The following is a 22,035-nucleotide window of genomic DNA, read 5'->3' on the forward strand; positions in this document are numbered from 1 at the left end:
ATTGACTATTCCTGCAACGCACAGACGGGCCAGGTCCTCCAGATTAAGAGACTCTTTCTGTATTCGCTTTCCACTACTGAATGGTGGACTCCTTTTTATTAACTCAGAATTGTACTGTAAGTCGATGGTTTACGGTTTATAAGATCTTGTTTTATTGTGGGTGCATTCATTAGAGCCATATAACCAAATGCGGTTTTATTATATAATTTCCAGACCGCATGTTTTCTGCTGATTAATTTCATTAATCAAAGTTTGTCTGTCGCAGTTTAATGTAGATAAGGAAGCTGGAGATCGTCAGATCTATCACAGATACTGTATGGAACGTGCTGCGGTTCAGTGCAGCCATGTCTTCACCACGGTCTCTCAGATCACTGCAATAGAAGCTGAACATCTGCTGAAACGCAAGCCTGGTAAGAAAGAAGATGGTAAAACATCATAAAAGTGATTGATCTGCATGCCAGGGGACTATCAGTAGATATCGTATGTATATGCCAGCTTTATTCACGTGCTTTCTCAGGCACTTCCCCCTTCATAACATATAGTTCAGCATTTTTATTTAATGTTTTTTACTTTACTAACTTTGAGATATATATATATATATATATATATATATATATATATATATATACACACACACTTAATTCCGTTCAAAAGTTTGCCAGACAATTTTGTGTTCCATGAAAACTCACACTTATATTTGTCAAATGAGTTGCAAAATGACTAGAAAATATAAAGACATTGACAAGGTTAGAAATAATGATTTTTATTTGAAATAATAATTTTCTCCTTCAAACTTTGCTTTCGTCAAAGAATGCTCCATTTGCAGCAATTACAGCATTGCAGACCTTTGGCATTCTAGCTGTTAATTTGCTGAGGTAATCGGGAGAAATTTCACCCTATGCTTCCAGAAGCCCCTCCCACAAGTTGGATTGGCTTGATGGGCACTTCTTGTGTACCATACGGTGAAGCTGCTCCCACAACAGCTCTATGGGGTTGAGATCTGGTGACTGCGCTGGTCACTCCATTACAGATAGAACACCAGCTGCCTGCTTCTTCTCTAAATAGTTCTTGCATAATTTGGAGGTGTGCTTTGGGTCATTGATCTGTTGTAGGATGAAATTGGCTCCAATCAAGCGCTGTCCACAGGGTATGGCATGGCGTTGCAAACTGGAGTGATAGCCTTCCTTATTCAAAATCCCTTTTACCTTGTACAAATCTCCCACTTTACCAGCACCAAAGCAACCCCAGACCATCACATTACCTCCACCATGCTTGACAGATGGCGTCAGGCACTCTTCCAGCATCTTTTCAGTTGTTCTGCGTCTCACAAATGTTCTTCTGTGTGATCCAAACACCTCAAACTTTGATTCGTTTGTCCATAACACTTTTTTCCAATCTTCCTCTGTCCAATGTCTGTGTGCTTTTGCCCATATTAATCTTTTCCTTTTATTAGCCAGTCTCCGATATGGCTTTTCTTTGCCACTCTGCCCTGAAGGCCAGCATCCCGGAGTCGCCTCTTCACTGTAGACGTTGACACTGGCGTTTTGCGGGTACTATTTAATGAAGCTGCCAGTTGAGGACCTGTGAGGCGTCTATTTCTCAAACTAGAGACTCTAATGTGCTTGTCTTGTTGCTCAGTTGTGCAGCGGGGCCTCCCACTTCTCTTTCTACTCTGGTTAGAGCCTGTTTGTGCTGTCCTCTGAAGGGAGTAGTACACACCGTTGTAGGAAATCTTCAGTTTCTTGACAATTTCTCGCATGGAATAGCCTTCATTTCTAAGAACAAGAATAGACTCTCGAGTTTCACATGAAAGCTCTCTTTTTCTAGCCATTTGGAGAGTTTAATCGAACCCACAAATGTAATGCTCCAGATTCTCAACTAGCTCAAAGGAAGGTCAGTTTTTTTTAGCTCCTCTAAACAGCAAAACTATTTACAGCGGTGCTAACATAATTGCACAAAGGTTTTCGAGTGTTTTTTAATCATCTATTAGCCTTCTAACACAGTTAGCAAACACAATGTACCATTAGAACACTGGAGTGATGGTTGCTGGAAATGGGCATCTATACACCTATGTAGATATTGCATTAAAAACCAGATGTTTGCAGCTAGAATAGTCATTTAGCACATTAACAATGTATAGAGTGTATTTCTGATTAATTTAATGTTATCTTCATTAAAAAAAACTGCGCTTTTCTTTCAAAAATAAGGAAATTTCTAAGTGACCCTAAACTTTTGAACGGTAGTGTGTATATATATATATATATATATATATATATATATATATACATACAAATTTGTCGCAAACCCCCGCCCTCTAAGTGACCCTAAACTTTTGAACGGTAGTGTGTGTATATGTATATATATATATATATATATATATATGGGCGTAACTAGGAAAGACTGGGCCCCCCCTCCCCTGGGTGTCACACAACCCCCCCCCCCTTGTAGATTGTGCCTTTTTTACAGCCCCCCCTGTAGATAACGCCATACAGCCCCCCCTGTAGATAACGCCATACAGCCCCCTCTATGGATAACGCCATACAGCCCCCCTGTAGATAACGCCATACATCCCCCCCCTGAGGGGGCTGTCTGGCGTTATCTACAGGGGGGGACTGTATGGCGTTATCTACAGGGGGGTCTGTATGGCGTTATCTACAGGGGGGACTGTATGGCGTTATCTACAGGGGGGGTCTGTATGGCGTTCCCCACAGGGGGGGGACGCTGTATGGCGTTCCCTACAGGTGACGACGACGCTGTATGGCGTTCCCTACGGGGGGGGCTGTATGGCGTTCCCTACAGGGGGGCGCTGTATGGCGTTCCCTACAGGGGGCGCTGTATGGCGTTCCCTACAGGGGACAACGACGCTGTATGGCGTTCCCTACAGGGGACGACGACGCTGTATGGCGTTCCCTACAGGGGGGGCTGTATGGCGTTCCCTACAGGGGGGGCTGTATGGCATTCCCTACAGGGGGGGCTGTATGGCATTCCCTACAGGGGGCGCTGTATGGCGTTCCCTACAGGGGGCGCTGTATGGCATTCCCTACAGGGGGCGCTGTATGGCATTCCCTACAGGGGGCGCTGTATGGCATTCCCTACAGGGGGCGCTGTATGGCATTCCCTACAGGGGGCGCTGTATGGCGTTCCCTACAGGGGGGGGCTCTGTATGGCGTTCCCTACAGGGGGGGGCTCTGTATGGCGTTCCCTACAGGGGGGGGGCTCTGTATGGCGTTCCCTACAGGGGGGGGGCTCTGTATGGCGTTCCCTACAGGGGGGGCTGTATGGCGTTCCCTACAGGGGGGGCTGTATGGCGTTCCCTACAGGGGGGGCTGTATGGCGTTCCCTACAGGGGGGGCTGTATGGCGTTCCCTACAAGGGGGGCTCTGTATGGCGTTCCCTACAGCCCCCCCCTGTAGGTAACGCCATACAGCCCCCCCCTGTAGAGAACGCCATACAGCGCCCCCCCCCACATATGGAACGCCATACAGCGCCCCCCCTGTAGGGAACGCCATACACCCCCCCCTGTAGGGAACGCCATACAGCGCCCCCCCACTGTAGGGAACGCCATACAGCGTGCGTCCCCCCTGTAGGGAACCCCATACAGCGTTCCCCCTCCCTGTAGGGAACGCCATACAGCGTGCGTCCCCCCCCCTGTAGGGAACCCCATACAGCGTCTCCCCCCCCCCCCTGTAGGGAACGCCATACAGCGTCTCCCCCCCCCCCCCCTGTAGGGAACGCCATACAGCGTCCCCCCTCCCAAAAAAATGCGACCTACAGTGTGTCCGACAAAAGACATGTATCCCCTATCCACAGGATAGTGGATACATGTGTGATCGCTGGCAGCGATAGGGAGAACGGGGAACCGAAAGTCCCCCCAAGTTCTCCATGACTAACCTCTGACTTCCGGCGTCTGCGCAGCTCACTAAAAATGAAAGGAGCGCTGGTCACACATGCGCACAAGCGCGACCGGCGCTCCATTCATTTCTACGGAGCTTCCGACACAGACCCCGGAAGTCTGAGGTTTGTGATGGAGATCTTCAGGGGACTTTCAGTCCCCCGTTCTCCCTATTAATGCCAGCGATCACACATGTATTCCCTATCCTGTGGAGAGGGGATACATGTCTTTTGTTTAATGGCAGAGCGGGGAGATACCTCTCTGCTCTGCCGTAGTGTTCAGTGGCGTCCCGCTGTAGCAGCCATAGCGGCAGCTAGCGGAGCCTCCGGCCATGGTGGGGGCCCGTGCCTAGGGGCGACATGGGCCCACCTATGCTACGCCACTGTATATATATATATATATATATATATATATATATATATATAGCACCATTGGAGGCTTGGAAATTGTTAAAAGGAATCTCCACTTGAAAAGGTTGATGCCTAGCGATGCTGGGGCTGTATCATTGACTCTGCTGGCCCCACTCAACTATAATGATCTGTCCTAGCTTAGGGCTTCCTTTGTCTTTTTGTTCTCCGGTGGTCGTAGTTACAAGGAGAATGATGATAATTACAACCCCAGTATTACCAAGGAATCCCCTTTCATACTAGTATGCTTTAAAGAGGACCTGACACCCCTCCTGACATGTCTGTTTTAATAAATACTTTTATTCCCCATTAAATAATTCTGGAACATCCTTTCTTAGAACTCTTCAGTGTGCCATTCCTGTGATTCCTCCTTGAAATGTATGAACAAATTGACAGCTGGGCATTACCATTCCCTTGCCAGGGCGTGTCCCAAGGGCCGGCCTTAGTATAGATGGCGCCCCGTGCGAAATGATCTTTCGGCGACCCACCCCATCATTAAAAAAAAGTGCCCCATAAAAAAAGTATAATGCCCCTTTAGTGCCCTCATGCAGCATAATAATATTTAATAACCTAATATATTACAACCCCTTCAAGGACACAGTATTTTGACCTCTAATTGTGCACACAATATTATGCCCCCTGTAGTACCCCTACACAGTATAATGTCCGCTTAGTGGCCCCCACACAGTATAGTGCCCCCTGTAGATTTTGCCATACAGCCTCCCTGTAGACGTTCCATAATCCCCCACCTCCTTGTAGATCGTGCCATTAAGCCCCCCCCACCTCCACCTTGTAGACAGTGCCCCCAAACAAAAACAAATTGTACTCACCTAGGCCCCGTTCCCACGACGAACTGAGCTACTCCACAACGGGATCCTTGCGTAGGCCGGTGTGATCCTGTAGCCTAGTACAGAGTTTCCCTTTTCTGACTCTAGGCATCACTGGAAAAATAAAATTTCCTCAGGTCACCCCTACCAAAAATTGTTTCGAGAAAGACAGAAAACGGCTAAAAACAAGCACTACACTCGTAGGGTATGTCCACACAGCGTTATTTGTAAGGCAAAAAAAATTGCCTTAAAATTCTTTCCAGAATGGACAGCGTTGTTTTGACTTTTTTTTTTGCGTTTTTTTCTTAAGCCGTTGAAGCTAATGCAAAAGGCGCAGGCAAAAAAACTCCAAGCGGGCGACGCAGGTATTTTCTGGCTCCCATTAATTTCAATTGGAGGTCAGAGGTTTAAACCACTTGAAGACAATCAGCCCCCCACTCACCGTAAAATGACAATCAGCCTGCCACTCACCGTAAAATGACCATCAGCCCGCCACTCACATATTCCCCCGCAGGGAGCGCCGCACTTCCTGTATATAGCGCCACTGTAGCCCCCTGAAGGAGTGGAATCCCTGTGTGGCCGGAGATTCCGCTCCTGGAGAGCTCCGCTTGATGTCTCTGTCCATATATGGACAGTGACATTAGGGGAAACTCCTGAAGTGGAATCCCGCTGTGACCGGGGATTCCACTCCAGGAGAAGCTCCTGTCGTCGGTGTCAATTTATGGACAATGACATCATTGACTTCTCCTGGAGTGGAATCCCCGGTCACAGAGTTGGCAATGCTGTGGACGGGGATTCCGCTTCAGGAGTTTCCCCTGATGTCCCTGTCCATATATGGACAGAGACAGCAAGCAGAGCGCCCTGGCCACACGGGGATTCCGCTCCTACAGGGAGCTACAGTGGCGCTAGTAGATAGCAGAGCAGGGAGATACTTCCCTGCTCTGCTATAGTGCCGTCCCTACCTCTGTAGCAGCAGCTTCTAGCTGCACCGCTGACCATGGGGGGGGCCCCGGTGCGGGCGCCCTTATACCCGGTGTCGCCGCTAGCAGCCGCTATGGCGGCTACAGTGGTAGCGACGCTACTGGGTGAAGAAGCGCCCGGACGGAAAGGCGACTGCTGAGTCGCCGGGCCCGGGCGCTTCTGAAATTTGCAGGGGAAGGGAGCCAGCGCAGCGCACCCTTCCACCTGCTGGAGTGATGCGCCCTGTGCAAAGGCACAGGTCGCACACCCCTAAGGTTGGCCCTGCGTGTCCCTACACAGTCTGACACTGTCAGCATTGATTGGACAATGTCGGTGCGTATGGACACGCCTCATTGACCAGAGTAATAGTAACAACAAGCTGTCAATTTATTCATACGTTTCCAGGAGGAAAAACAGTATGATGGCACAATGCAGAGTTCCAAGAAAAGATGCTTCAGAATTGTTTTTTTATTATTATGGGGAATATAAGTATTTACTTAAATTGACGTGTCAAGAGAGCAGACCGATTTGTCTAAGTGGAGGTGGTTTTATAATGTGGTTGCTGCTCCTATTTATCCAGGCACATAGCCGCCATATAGCTAAAACTTAGCGAACTTGTACGTTTGCATTGGATGATGTGTTTGCTGGGAACTCTAACCCAGTCATTTGTTCTGCTGTTTCAGATGTTGTGACCCCAAACGGTTTAAACGTAAAGAAGTTCTCTGCCATGCACGAGTTTCAGAACCTCCATGCTCAGAGTAAGAACCGCATCCAGGAGTTTATCCGCGGTCATTTTTACGGGTAAGACTTTCTCACTACATTCCGTTCTAACCTAGTTAAATAGATCTTAAAGGATACAATACTAAAGCAAAATGTATACCACAATCACTTCTTGAAAGGCCAGAGCAGGTAAAGGCAAGGGGTGCCAAATCTCCCTTTTTACAACCGATAAAGAAATACAAATAACTACTTTACCACTGAGCCGTATAGTTGCTGTAGATTTCCGCTATGATTCACGCCAGTCTCTGGCATAAATTATAGTACATGTGTTTGACTGCAGATGCCCAAGCGTGTTTCACCAAGCTCCGCCCACAAATTAGCATGGGTGGGGAAAACTGCTCAAATTTCGCGAATTTTGCAACTTTTGCGCCGTTCACAATATTTCTACGCCAAAAAACTGGCATTGAAATGTTATTTCTCCCCATTGTGTTTTAATTCCTTACCATTTTCAAGATCTCTGCTTGCAGCCAGTAATTCAAAATATTCCTGTTTAGCACCAGGATTGCTGTGATACTTTTAATAAGATGTGCAAATAGATCAGGACAAGTTTTCTGTCTCTGGATGTAAGACAGCAAGTAGATATCTTGAAAATGGAGAGGAATTGAAACCGAGTACATTAGAAAGTTTCCGAATTTTTAATTTTACAATGTTTCAATTCTGTTAACATAAAATCAGAAAATGTGACTCCTAGATTCCCGAATACCAGTAAAAAAGTGGGTGCGTTTACTTAACAGTATCTCAAAGTGCCAAAGGATGATGTGCTAAAATAAACTGCATTGTATATGGTAATGAGCAGGGGTGTAGCTAGGGGGGGCAGGCGGGGCATGTGCCCCGGGCGCAACTAGGTGGTAGGGAAGGGGGGGCGCCGCAGACCAGTTGATCTCTACTGTTAGGCGCCCTGTATGTCACACATGCAGCAGCGATCAGCGTTAGAAAGAGCCAGTAGTTCATGCGGCGGCCTTCTGACTGAGGTCTGTGACGGCCCGGGAGTGGACCAGTCCAGTCATCTCACCTGACCTGTCACGTGACCTGACGTCCGTGACATGGGGGTCAAAGGATTCAGGTCAGGTGACTGGACTGTTCCATTCCCGGGCTGTCACCGACCCTAGTCAGAAGGAACTCCACTCCGGCCTGGGCTGCATGACTTCCTTGGCTCCTCCGGTGAGTCACGTCAGGCAGAGTGGAGAGTAGTAGCGGTAGGCTACCGCTCTGTTTACCGTGTGGCGCTATTTACAAGAGGGGGCGGGGGAGTGTGGCGAGATTTACAAGAGGGAGGGGGGGGGCAGTGTCACGCTATTTACATGGGGGGCAGCTAGCTGTGTGTGTGCCACTATTTACAAAGGGGGGACTGTGGCGCTATTTACAAGGGGGGGGGGCGGTGTGGCACTATATACAAGGGGGGGCTGTGTGGCACTATATACAAGAGGGAGCTGTGTGTGTGGTGCGATCTACAACAGGGGACTGTGTGGCACGATCTACAAGAGGGGCTGTGTGTGGCGCTGTTTACAAGGGGGCGATGTGTGTGGCGATATCTACAAGGGGGGGGGCTGTGTGGCGCTATCTACAACGGGGGCTGTGTGGCATTATATACAAGAGGGGGGCTGTGTGTGGCGCTATCTACAGGGGGCTGTGTGTGGCCACTTTAATTTATTTACTTTATTTTTGTTAACTCCCTTATATAACTATATCGCTTGTAAAATGTAGAAATGGTTTTATGCTTGAGTTGCATTAAAAAAAATGGTGAAAAAACAATTACACCTCGTTGATTTGTAGTGAAAGCAAACATGGCGAGGGGGAAGGAGATGTCGAGAAATAAGTTGGGGGGACGGGACGCCAATCTGAAACTTCCCCGGGTGCAGGAGAACCTAGCTGCGCCTCTGGTAATGAGCATATGTGGAACCTTCCATCCCCTAATGAACACTCTCTTGACCAGTCAGCAGCACCGATAAGGATCACATGATAGTCCAGGACTCCATATAACCTTCCATAGCACTGCTTATTGACAGATAGGGATCAATGTGCAGGCAGTAGTCACTGCATCTTATCATTAGTGCCGATTCTCTTCACCCTCCCCTTTTTAATACTCAGTGGGTGATATATCGTCCATAACATAATGTAGGTGTCCTACAGGTCTTCTTACTAGCGACAGATTCTCTTTAATATTAAAGACATTGAGAAATATTGCTTCATTTTGTACAGTTTCCTTCCCCTACTGGTTAACATATGCAATCAGTTTTTATGTAACTGTTCAGTGTTACTTAGTGTAATCATTGAGAAGAAATGTGGAGATCTGGGAAATTACATATTTCGATTTAAGGCATTTCGCCAATGGGCGAGTTTCCTTTTATGTAACGCATTTTTCACCTAGAAAATAATGGAGGCAAAAATACAGGCCCATATTGCATCCTCTATTTTCTTATATGCAGCAAATATGGTTCCGTAATAGGAAATTCACCCGCCTAGGAATGGTCAGTGAGGAGAGTGTTCTCTGATTATCTCTCCTTTATAAGGCACCTTCATTATTTTATTCTGAATGAATGCAAATTTTTATTTTATTTTGTTTTGTCTTTTAGGCACCTGGACTTCAATTTAGACAAGACCCTGTTTTTCTTCATCGCTGGTCGCTATGAGTTCTCGAACAAGGGAGCGGATGTTTTTCTGGAGGCCTTAGCCAGACTCAATTATCTTCTTAGGGTGAGAATAAAGCAGGGCTGCCATATGCGTCTTGTCCAATTATCACTGGACACCAGTTACATTTATTATTTTTTTCCACCAGGTGAATCACAGTGACCTCACAATTGTAGCATTCTTCATTATGCCTGCTCGGACCAATAATTTTAATGTGGAAACACTAAAGGGTCAAGCAGTAAGGAAACAACTATGGTAAGTGCTTAAAGGAACAGTAAACCTAGAAATTAAGGCTAAAAGTAAAAAAAACTTGTTTCCATGTTTGTTTCAGGAGCAAATAGAAAATCCTGCAGACTGACAAACACTCTTGTTGAAATCTTATAGTACACAGTTGTAAATTTTACTACTAATACCTACTATCTTTAGCTGGTGGATAACTGAAGGGGGTGTGGCTTTGTTAAATGGGTGGGGCTTAGATGACTAGTTTGCTATTTCAGACAAAGTAGTGGGGGAGAGCTTCTGCTGCACAGAATTGCCTTACAGTTAGCGAGGGTCAGATCTGTGGTTTGTGAGGAGAGGAAAATGGCTGATCTTCTGGGACACCTATAAAATAATTCTTTATATTTTTTCAGTTTTGATGGCAATCTAAAGATAGAATCAAATGAGAAAAGGATATTAGGGGAAGAATTGCTGTGTAGCAGCGTGTGTCGCTCAGTCATTGCTTGTTATATGAATATTCTGCAATCCGCTAGTATAAATGTTTACGGAAATCTGCCACCAAAAACGATTCCTTTCTTGGGGCACTGCTATTAACGTGAACATTTGAGCCACCTTAAAGCACGCCCTCTGCTAATTGAGCATCCTGCTCAGCCACTTGGCAGACTCCATGTCACTTTAACATAAAGCTCACACTTTCAGGATGTTGGGTGGGCTTGTTTTTCTCAAAGAATCTGGTAACATCCCTACCTTAAATGAATTTCAATATAGGGCATATGAGGAGAATTGAATTACTGCAGCCCTTTACTTCCTCCCTGCTGAGAGAAAGACAGATACAGCTAAATAATGTAAATATCTTACCCGAACAGGGAATTACAAGCGGTCTTTGTGTATGTTTAGAAAACTTTCCAGCTAATAAAGTCCTGTTATTACTTCAGCATTGGCGCTGATTCAACGAGGCAGTCTCTCTGCAGTGTGGGAGGGCAGAGTGTAATGTGACTGTGACCGGGCTGCAGCTCCACTGTATTTGCAACATGGCAGACCATGAAAACTTCCAGTTTGTGAATTAGGAGGAAGGAGAGCTCTGCAGCGCTAACTGATGAGCTTTAATACATGAGGATTTAAGAGCACTGGGATGTTGTGTTTTTCGATGGAGGTATGCTTTAAAGGTGTTTTGTCCTGGTAATAGAATTCCTTTAAGATCTTGAGAATAGGAAGTTGGTCAACTGCGTCCTTGTGTCCATAAAACTGCTCACTTTATTTACTATGTCCTTAACTAGCTAAGAAAACGGGAACCTCATGAGCGAACTGTGTTTACTATGTCCTTAACTATCTAAGAAAACGGGAACCTCATGAGTGAACTGTGTTTCCACCTCAGCTTCTCAGTCATGTTATATTGTCTTTCCGCAGGGATACAGCGAACGCAGTGAAAGAGAAGTTTGGGAAGAAACTGTATGAGTCACTACTAGTGTAAGTGAGAAACCTACTGATGAGTCTAATACTTTGTCTAGTCTATGTCTCGCCATTTAAAGGGGTATGTCACCTTTAAGAAAAAATGTAATCTAGAAAACTGGTCTAAATGTGACAGGGGAAGGAATTTGTCACAATTTGGCTAATTTTCTTTTGCAGGGGGAATTTACCTGACATGAATAAGATGCTGGATAAAGAAGATTTTACTATGATGAAGAGAGCTATTTTTGCTACACAGGTATGACTTCCTAAATATAGTTATGAGAATGCTTTGGGCTATTTGTAGAAAATATGTACACCAAAATGAAAAGGTTTTGCGAATATCTGCCAGAAACCGGCGAGTTGATTTGGGCAACACCCCGTTGCCCCTTTTCTCAAAGGGATTGTCTTGTCAAGATAGCCCCTTTCCATAGGGTATATGGACGTCAGAGATTTGTGTCCCACTCATGACCCCTCTTATTAGCTAGAGCCGATCACAAAGAACGTCTCTTACTCTGGCGGATCTAGCCCATCTATGTATTAGATGGACAACCGTTCATTTGAATGGCTGACACGTAATACTAGATTTTCCCTGCAGTGGCCATTATAAGGGAAATGTGTGAGCGGCCATCGTTTACAGCTGAACAGAGGTCTTTGAAACCAGAGCTGTGACTGATTACTGAGCCGTAATGTAAAAAGTCACAAAGCGAACCATAGGGTAAAATTCGATGGACAGGGTGTTTGGGGGTGAGGGTGGTTTATGAAACAAACTCTCCTATTAGGGTTGTGTTTTTTTTATGTACAACGCTAATGCATTCTTGAATACTCCATGGCTGCAGCTTATCGGTAGAACTGGACTCGGCAATGTATGAAAAACAGGGTAAAAACTTGCTGTGAAATGAAGCGCTGCCGAAACCGACTTCAGAGCGGACCAGCATCCAAAGCGCAGTCCCAGGAGCACCTTGGTTTTCCTGGGACTGCGCTGTGGGTTCTGGTCCGCTCTGAAGTCTTTTTCTGCAACTATTTATATTACAGCAAATTTTTATCTTTTTTTTTTTTTATATCTGATTACTGAGCCAGCTTCAGTATAACAAAAAAAGGGCAAATGTTCAAAGAGAAAAAGATTGGCACTGGTTTGGCTCTTGGAGCACTAAAAGTCTCAATCAGAGGGCCACATAGATCTAAATGGGTTCAATTGAATCCACAACAGGTGGTGCTCAGTGGTGGGATTAGACAAAAAAAGTAGAAAAAATACACGCCACTCACCATTCAGTAGAATTTTAATTTAATGTTACTGAATGGTGAGTGGCGTGAATTTTTTCAATGTTTTATCAGTATATACCTCTTCCCGTGACATCACCCCTGCTCTAATACAGAACACCAGTGATTGTCTGTCCGCCGTCTCTAACATCATGTCCTCTCTCTATCTGAAACTGAATCTTTCTAAAACTGAGCTCCTTGTGTTCCCACCATCTACTAACCTCCCTAAACCTGATGTCTCCATCTCTGTGTGTGGCACTATCATCACTTCTAAGCAGCACGCCCGCTGTCTCGATCATAACTCCTAAGCAGCACGCCCGCTGTCTCGATCATAACTCCTAAGCAGCACGCCCGCTGTCTCGGTGTTATTTTTGACTCAGATCTTTCCTTTACTCCTCACATACAATCACTTTCACGCTCCTGTCATTTTCACCTCAAAAACATCTCCAGAATCCGCTCTTTTCTTACGGAGGAAACTGCCAAAACTCTCATTGTTGCTCTGATTCACTCTCGTCTTGACTACTGTAACTCATTACTAGTCGGTCTTCCCCTCACTAAACTCTCCCCTCTCCAATCTATCCTCAATGCAGCAGCCAGGCTCATCTTTATGACCAACCGCTACACCAACGCCTCTAATCTGTGCCAGTCACTGCACTGGTTGCCCATCCCCTTCCGAATAAAATTCAAACTTATTACTCTCACCCACAAAGCTTTCCACAGTGCTGCACCTCCTTACATCTCCTCCCTCATCTCTGTCTACCACCCTACTCGGGCTCTACGTTCTGCCAACGACCTTAGATTAAAATCCTCCATAATCCGAACCTCCCACTCCCGTCTCCAAGATTTCTCTCGTGCTGCACCCGTCCTCTGGAATGTGCTACCCCAGACAATCAGATTAATTCCCATTATCCACAGTTTTAAACGTGCCCTGAAAACACATCTATTTAGACAGGCCTATAACATTCCCTAATCTGACTCCTTTTCATGGCCCTCCATTTAGATTAGTCATCAGAATAAGATTCCCTCACACTCCTTCTCTTCATGTCTGTCATACACGGATACTGGCTGGTGACCGGCTCATGCAGCTTTATGTTACCACCGCATGTGTATAAAAATGGCCGGACCATTGTACAGAACAAACACTGTCACACTTTGTGTCTCCCTTATTTCCTCATAGATTGTAAGCTCTTGCGAGCAGGGTCCTCACTCCCCAGGTTTGAATTGTAAATGAACTTTGTCACTATGTAATGTCTGATATTGTTTGTTTCATGTTCCCTCTAAATTGTAAAGTGCTGCGTAATATGTTGGCGCTATATAAATAAAGATTATTATTATTATAAAAAAGGATTGTCTGCATGAGATTACTTTATTAAATGAGCATTCATATTAATGGTCACTCCAAAAATTATTTAATAAGAACAGATCTGTCGTCGATGTGTGCACTTGATTTCAAGTTGCATCGATTAGCCATGTATTACTATGTATGTATAATTGACCTTGTATTTCAATGACTTTTCCTACAGAGACAATCATTTCCCCCAATCTGCACCCATAACATGCTGGATGACTCCACAGATGCCATCTTGAATACTATCAGAAGGATTGGTCTGTTTAACAGTAGTGCTGACCGTGTGAAGGTGAGGAAGATTTGGTGTCTCATATACTGCATTCACCGACACATACATCATCGACTGTGCGTTGTTTTTTTTTTGTTTTTTTGTTCCCTTGATTCCTGGGCCGTATATTTTCTTCTGTAAAGCTACTCGCATGCTACAAATTACACACACTTTATTTTGTTGTTCTTAATGGCTGTATTATTTAGCCCTATGAATTCCCTGCAATTTTGGCATTTTAAAGGATTTCCGTTTTTTTCAATTGATGGCCCCTGGTACTGCAGCTCGGCCCATACAACTGGATAGGGCTAAACTGCAGTACTAGGCAGAGTCGCACTCGTATGGCTGGCGCTGTGCCAAGTACTGCAGGCAGGGGCACCGATGCCACTTAGTGCTGCTGTTTGGATAGGGGTCCCAGAGATCAGGCCCCTATTGTTCATAAATTGATAACAAATCTGAAGGATAGGCTATTCATTGAAATCCCAGAAAACCGTGCCTCGCTTTAGAAACAAAATACCCAACAGAGGGATTCAGTTTGCGATAGCGATCATGCCGACTAGAAGAGATCTTTGTCGTCCCTTAACTGAGTTCAGTTGGTCACTAAGTGTTGGCTGTTCTGTAATGTGTGTATACCTTTATTGCTTTTACTCAAATTCCCACTGTGCTTACCATAGTTCCTTGTTTACCTCCATTCTTTTTCCTTTTATGTCTTACATGTCGGAAGGCTATTGTCAAACAGAGATCTAAGAATGACTAAGTGTAATACAGAACGGTGCTTCTTGTTGTTCCAGGATCACGTATTGTCAGTCCTGGGCAGATGCCTCATTAGCTCCTGATTCTGGGACCTCGCCTTCCGAATCAGCAGCCGGCCATTTGTGTAAGTCCAATCTGTGATGGGGAACATTCTCTGACACTTGATATTGACTTGTTGGTGTAAAGGTCAGTAGTCTGTAATACAGGGAATGTTCGAGAAAAGGGGACCACACCTAAAACTCTGCATCCTGTATCTTCCGTGAAGGCCTCGTACTACTTCTGTTTACTAGAAGCTTGTGAGATTTGGAGTTAAGAAAATAAAAGAAGTGGCTTTCAGAGAATTTTCTTTATCCCAGCTTGGATTTATGCATATTGCCTGTGGTAATCTGCTGAGACATCGGTTGTCCCACCACAACAACTTATCCCCTATCCACAGGATAGGTGAAAAGTGTTTGATCGTTGGGGTCCCACCACTGGAACCCCCACCGATCAAGGGAACGGGGGTCCCAAATCATCTTATGACCGGAGCGGCAGGTCACACATGCGCCCCTGCCACTCCATTCATTATGGGACTGCCGGAGATAGCCGGGCACTGTACTTGGCTATCTCAGTCATTCCTGTAGAAAATGAATGGAGCGGCAGGGCGCATGCGTGACCTGGCGCACCGTACAGAAGGGGATTCTGGACACCGTTCTCTTGATCGGTGGGGGTCACAGAGGTGGGACCCCCAGCGATCAAACACTTATCTATTTATAGGATAGGTGATAAGTTGTTGTGGTGGGATAACTCCTTCAAGGTGGCACCAACAATGAATTATGGTCTTCATCCTTCACTTCTCTATAATAGTCATTCATTTTATTGCTCAGTTATATTCTTTATTGGGATCTTTGCTGTACAGTTCGTTATAGGGCCTTAACCTGTGTTGACATCCGTGTGTGGCACCTGGCCCAAAACCAGTAGATTTAGGTAGCCATTTGACAATTGACGTTCAGATAGGCTTCATGTTATAACCTCAATTGATTTCTATTTTTAGTCCTAACTTTAGTGCCCAAACTCTGTTTTTGGAGGTCTCAGGGTCACCTGGATTTTAAAGGTGTTGTTTACCCTTGGATAGGTCGCAGATTTATTTTTAGCCACTAACACATTAACCCATTCATTTTTGAGGTTTCGTATCTTTAGTGCATACTCGTGCTAAGTGCTTAAAAGGGAAATCCGCAGAAAAAAAAAAATACATAATGTATCCCTTTTATTTTAACCCAACACATTTTGGTGAGAAATACTAAATCCCATTGGAAGCTTTTGGTGCGATCACAAAATAATTATTTAGGTCTGGAAGCCAGTCGTTCTGATGCTGTATTTTACATCCGTGGTATGTCTGTTCAGCAGAAAGACGGTGGCGCTGCTGCAGAGATTCTGCCGTGGTGCACTACTGCTATAGAAGAACGGGCATAAACTGGGTTGCACCAGTGTGACTGTACCTCGCTTTATATTCTATCTGATTATTAACACATTTCCTACTGACTCTCTATCTCTGTTTTTCTGTTTCTTTCCGTTCCCTCCTGTCACAGGTCATTTTCCATCCAGAGTTTCTTTCCTCTACAAGCCCTCTTTTACCTGTGGATTATGAGGAGTTTGTACGGGGATGCCACTTGGGAGTCTTCCCTTCTTACTATGAGCCTTGGGGTTACACACCCGGTAAGCTTTGATTGTCCAGTTCCATATTTTCATTTTAGTTCGTTGCCCTTTTCCTGTGTTTAAAACTCGATCTCCGAGAGATGATCTAGGAGACTGGAACATGCAGGGAGAGTTTCCATATGTGTCTTGTTTCTCAACCAGGTAGCTTCTCTCTATAGATTACACAATTGTATTGAAGTCTATACACAGATATTGTCCCCACAGTGGTGGGTGTCCCTGTAAGTAAATGTCCCCTGCTTATAGCACTCCCCATGCTCTTAGAGATGCAGTTTTAACACCGTGTATTTTAGATAATGTATATGTGCCCTGCTAGGTAAGCATAGCTTAAAGAGGATCTGTCACTAGTTTACTAATGCCCGATCTCCTAGCTAATCTAATAGTCGCTGTCACCCTGATAATACTAGTGAAAATTGTGTCCTAATACGTTTATTATTTTGAAAGTTATGAGCTTTTTTCTAAATATGCAAATGAGGCTATACTAGACAAGTGGGTGTCAACACCAGCGACTCTCCGGAGGTGGAGCCTCCTCACAGCCTCCGACGCTGTCTTATCAGCATGAAGCTGCTTCACACAGTGTGCTTTTGAGCTTTGTTTGACCTAGCGATAAATGGAAAATGACAAACTAGTTGCTGCTGAGCAGTCTGTCTTTGTAATCTGGTCCAGACAAAGGTCGAAATGTAGTAAGATTTATACAATTTATACATATATATTAGAGAATTCTAAGTTAATAGAGGAAGGGGGCCCATTCAGGATCCTTATCTACTAGCCAGAAGAGAGAACCGCTGGAAATAGTCTCTTGCTCTTAATGACCAGGCATGTCCATGTATTTTACAGACAGCTCGTTGATTACAATGGTTGCTTTGTAATGCTCCATTTCACCTGTGGTGGCGCTGCAGGGAATTTTAACACCTGTTTCAGGATTCCCCCACAGATTACAGCTAATTGCTGGAGATCCCGGCAGTGGCACATGCTGTGATCATGTTATTGTTGGGGACCCTTCTACCAAAAAGGGAGTGTTCAACATATAAGACCCGTTTTAAGAGCTGTTAAAACATTGTGAGGAGACCAATGTCTGGCTGTTGCTCTTAACCAATCGTCATCGATGGGTGGGTTTTACATAATGCTGATTGGTTGTGAACAACTGACGGCTCTTCTCACATTGCTCCTCTAAATGTCCTTTTCAGTTGGATGCAGGCAGTATATAAAAGCCTCTCATGTAGCTGGGTTCACTGTCAGTGGCAGATTATCATTAGGGCGTTTCGGGCGGTCGCCCGGGGCCCAAGGCTCCTAGGGGGCCCAAGGCTCCCAGGGGGCCCATGACCGCCCGAACCCCCTCATGTCCAGTGGCGTCGCTAGCACCGGAGGGAGCCCCGGTGCCAGGACCGCACCTGTCAGGCGAGGGGAGCTTCGCTTCTACTTAGCAGCCGTGGTCTGTGCTGCTTTAGAAGCTCCCCCTTCCCTGCTCTAAACATCTCTCCTCTGCTGCTAGCTGTCGGGACATGGGGGAGGGGAGACTGTCGGCGGGCTCTGTGTCGTGCTGTGAGCAGAAGAGCTGCAGTGAAGACATAAAAGGTAAGTGCATGTGTGTTTAATGTCCATATTCATGTGTGTTTAATGTCCATATTCATGTATGTTTAATGTCCATATTCATGTGTGTTTAATGTCCATATTCATGTGTTTACAAGGTGTACTTTGTGTATAATGTTCATACTCGTGTGTACTTTGTGTACTATGCATACTTTGTGTATAATGTGCCTACTTTGTGTACTGTGCGTACTTTGTGCATAATGTGCGTACTTTGTACTGTGCGTACTTTGTGCATAATGTGTGTACTGTGCGTACTTTGTGCATAATGTGCCTACTTTGTGCATAATGTGCGTACTTTGTGCATAATGTGGTACTTTGTGTACTGTGCGTACTTTGTGCATAATGTGCGTACTTTGTGCATAATGTGCGTACTTTGTGCATAATGTGCCTACTTTGTGTACTAGTGTTTAGGTAGTGTTAGCAATAGTTACGGCGCAGCAGGGTGGTGGTGGAGAAGGGGGGCCCAAGTTTGGGTAACAGCCCAGGGCCCATGGTCTTCTTAATCCGCCACTGTTCACTGTTTTATCTAACCGTAGCTCATTTAACTAGTCACTAATTTTTTTTAGAAAATAAGTTTCAGGGACCGCATCTGCTTGGACAGGCTCATAGACTTCAATGAGCCATCTTCAGCTAACCCTGCCTCTCCGAGAACAGCCGAGCTGAGCCAAACTTATCCCATTACAGCCGTAGGCGCACATCAATCAGCTGAGCACTTATACACCTTTGTTTCAGCAAATGGTGTTGGTCTCTGCACCCGGACCCCACTGATCAAAACTTCTGACATGTCACTACAACAAGTCAAAAGTTTTACGGAATGACCGTTACTCTTTAAGCCTAAAAATGGCGGCCTTCATTTTACCCACATGGAAGCCTAAAAATGTTGACATATTGCAAAGTTGAAATACCTTCAGGCCATGTCCAATAGCCCCCCCCCCCCCTCAGAATCAGTGCCACTGTTATCCATGGGTTGTCTGGTATTGCAATTTCGCAACATTCAAGACCATGGAGCTGAGCTGCTATAACAGACAGCCCATGAACCAGAGGCGTTTCTAGGAAAAAGTAGACCCTTTTCTAATCTCATACAACCCCTTTGAAGATGCTATAAGTTTGTAATTTACATTGTATCAAAGTCAAGTCCTTGCATTTAGAGTAGTTTATTGCCCCTTTAATTGTACCCTAGAGCCCTTTCATTGTCTGATTTTTCACATTAAGCCCACAAGTAGCCCCATCTGCGGGACATAGGTGATAGACACACTAAAAATTCAGAATGACAAGTACTCAAGTCATTATCTGGATCCTATTAAAGGGGTTTTCCAATACTTTTTTTTATTTCTTAAATCAATGCAATGTTCCTCTATTAAGATATTAGTGCACTCTGTCTAGCTTTTTCTTGATAATAAATGGTTTTAGTAACATTACTCCCTATTGTTTACCTGGAGAGGTTTGTTTTGCTCAGTAAGTTCATTCCTCTTCTCTTCCTGTGTTTCTCCTCCCTGCATGCACTGCTCTAGTCCCAGCATGCAATGTGCATGCAGCAGTGCACTTGCTCCGCCTACTACACCCAGCTCTACTAACTTCTGCAATCCCAGTCTTCATTTTGGTGCTCTCATTCTATTACTGCTAGCACAAGCTGAAATCACTGGATATCTGCGTTTTTAAACAACACTGACCCTATATGATGATACGTAAAGTTTGGTCTTTATAATTATAAGTTTTCTAAATGTATATTAACTGTTTATACAGTCTTAGTTTTAAATACTGTATTTTATATATATATATATAAAATAAAAAAAATTGAATTCTAACATGTGAATTGGGATAAAAGGAGCAATACCTGTGGATCGCCGCTGCATCCTGTGTCGGAGATTCACAGTGAGCAAGAAAAAACTAAAGGGAAGCAGCGCTCCTAACTAGCCATCGATGAAAAATAATTCCCCTTCATGTAACTCTGCTACCTGTCAACTGAAAAGTCATCCACCACAGGGAAAAATGTTAGTCCATCATGTCTGATTCCCAGGTGTTTCTTTGCGGTACTCCTCTGTGTGGAAACATTTTTCACTCTGGCAGCTGATTTTTCCATTGACAGGTAGCAGAGTTACACAACAGGAAAACAAATTCCCCATCATGTAACTCTGCTACCTGTGAACTGAAAAGTCATCGGCTGTTTGAAGGGGGTGCACCGCTCGTATAAGCGCTGCTTCCCCTTACTTCATCACACTGTGAATCGCTAACTAGTTCGTATAGAAGCGAAGTATTGCCTAATTATTTTTTTTGGGCTTCCAGTTCAGTTCTGAAGTGGCTTTGAGGGGCCTATATATTAGACACCCCTATGAAACACGACATTTTAGAAACTAGACCCCTCAAAGTATTCACAACAGCATTTAGAAAGTTTATGCACAAAATGTTTTACCAGAGAAACGCAACTCAATACTTATTGTCCAGATTCTGCAGTAGAAATATCCCACATGTGGCCCTCGGGCGGTAATGGACTGAAGCACCGGCCTCAGAAGCAAAGGAGCACCTAGTGGATTTTGAGGCCGCCTTTTTATTAGGCACCATGTCCGGTTTGAATAGGTCTTGTGGTACCAAAATAGTGGAAACCCCCAAAAGGTGATCCCATTTTGGAAACTAGACCACTTGAGGAATTCATTGTAGTTTTCTTGGGGTGCATGCAGCTTTTTGATCAGTTTTTATTCTATTTTTAAGTGGCGCGGTGACTAATAAACAGCAATTCTATTGTTTTTTAATTCTATTTTTGTTACAGCGTTCACCGTGCGCTATAAATGACATATTCACTTTATTCTATGGGGCGATACGATTAGGGCTCATTTACACGAGCGTATTATACGTTTTTGCAACGCGCGTCGCAGGGACCTATGTTACTCTATGGGGCCGTGCAGACAGGTACGTGATTTTCACGCAGCGTATGTCCGCTGCGTGAAACGCACGACGTCCTATATTTGTGCGCTGTTCGCGCATCACGCACCCATTGAAGTCAATGGGTGTGTGAAAACCACGCATGTCGCACGGAAGCAATTCCGTGGGACGCGCGTGATTCACGCAACAGCACTGTAAAGGATGAATGAAAACAGAAAAGCACCACGTTCTTTTCTGTTTACAAACATCCAAACGGAGTGTCATAATGATGGCGGCTGCGCGAAAAGCACGCAGCCGCGCATCATAAAGGGCTGACACACGGAGCTGTTAAGTGCTTTTTGCGCACGCAAAACGCCGCGCTTTTTGCTTGCACAAAACGCACACGCTCGTGTAAACTCGGCCTTACGGTGACACCAGATGTTTATAGTTTTTTTATGTCTTATGGCGTTTGCACAATAAAATACGTTTTGTAAAAAATCATTCACTTTTTGTTACCTTATTCTAAGAGCCAGAACTTTATAATTTTTCCATCAATAAAGCCGTGCGAGGACTTATTTTTTGCGTAACGAACTGTAGTTTCCATCAGTACCATTTTTCGGTAAATGCAACTTTTTGATCTATTTTTAATACATTTTTTGGGAGGTGAAGTGACCAAACAATTGTGATTGTGGTACGGTTTATTATTATTTTCTTTTACGGCGTTCACCGCGCGGGATAAATAACGAAATAATTTTGTAGTTCAGGCCGTTACGGACGCGGCGATACCAATTATGTATCGTTTATTTATATATTTTTATTAATAAAAAAGGACTGATAAGGGAAAAAAAGGGGGATTTTTTTAACTTTTAATTTCTTATTTTTACACATCTTTTTTAACTTTTTTTTTTACTTTATTACTTTGTCCCACTAGGGGACTTGAGGGCAGGAGGCCCTGATCGCTATTCTAATACACTGCACTACATCCGTAGTGCAGTGTATTAGAACTGTCAGCTATTCACTGACAGCAAGCATAGTGGGTCCTGACTTTGTCAGGACCCACTAGGCTTCCGTCGATGGCATAGCCGGACGCCTTTGTTTGGTGTCCGGTTGCC

At 44.7% G+C, this 22,035-nt stretch overlaps 1 protein-coding gene across 1 annotated transcript in view; it reads left to right on the top strand.

The window, feature by feature from the left end:
* The window catches only part of GYS1 (glycogen synthase 1), a 46,949-nt gene that overhangs the window by 20,487 nt on the left and 4,427 nt on the right, over positions 1–22,035 (top strand). Inside the window, exons 5-12 of the mRNA XM_075839843.1 lie at positions 266–410; positions 6,770–6,887; positions 9,440–9,560; positions 9,643–9,749; positions 11,121–11,180; positions 11,340–11,418; positions 13,943–14,056; positions 16,354–16,480. Of these exons, the coding sequence (XP_075695958.1) occupies positions 266–410; positions 6,770–6,887; positions 9,440–9,560; positions 9,643–9,749; positions 11,121–11,180; positions 11,340–11,418; positions 13,943–14,056; positions 16,354–16,480 (871 nt within the window). The remainder of the gene's footprint in view (positions 1–265; positions 411–6,769; positions 6,888–9,439; positions 9,561–9,642; positions 9,750–11,120; positions 11,181–11,339; positions 11,419–13,942; positions 14,057–16,353; positions 16,481–22,035) is intronic.

This window comes from Rhinoderma darwinii, chromosome 10, assembly GCF_050947455.1.
Source record: "Rhinoderma darwinii isolate aRhiDar2 chromosome 10, aRhiDar2.hap1, whole genome shotgun sequence".
Classification (NCBI taxonomy): Eukaryota; Metazoa; Chordata; class Amphibia; order Anura; family Rhinodermatidae; genus Rhinoderma; species Rhinoderma darwinii.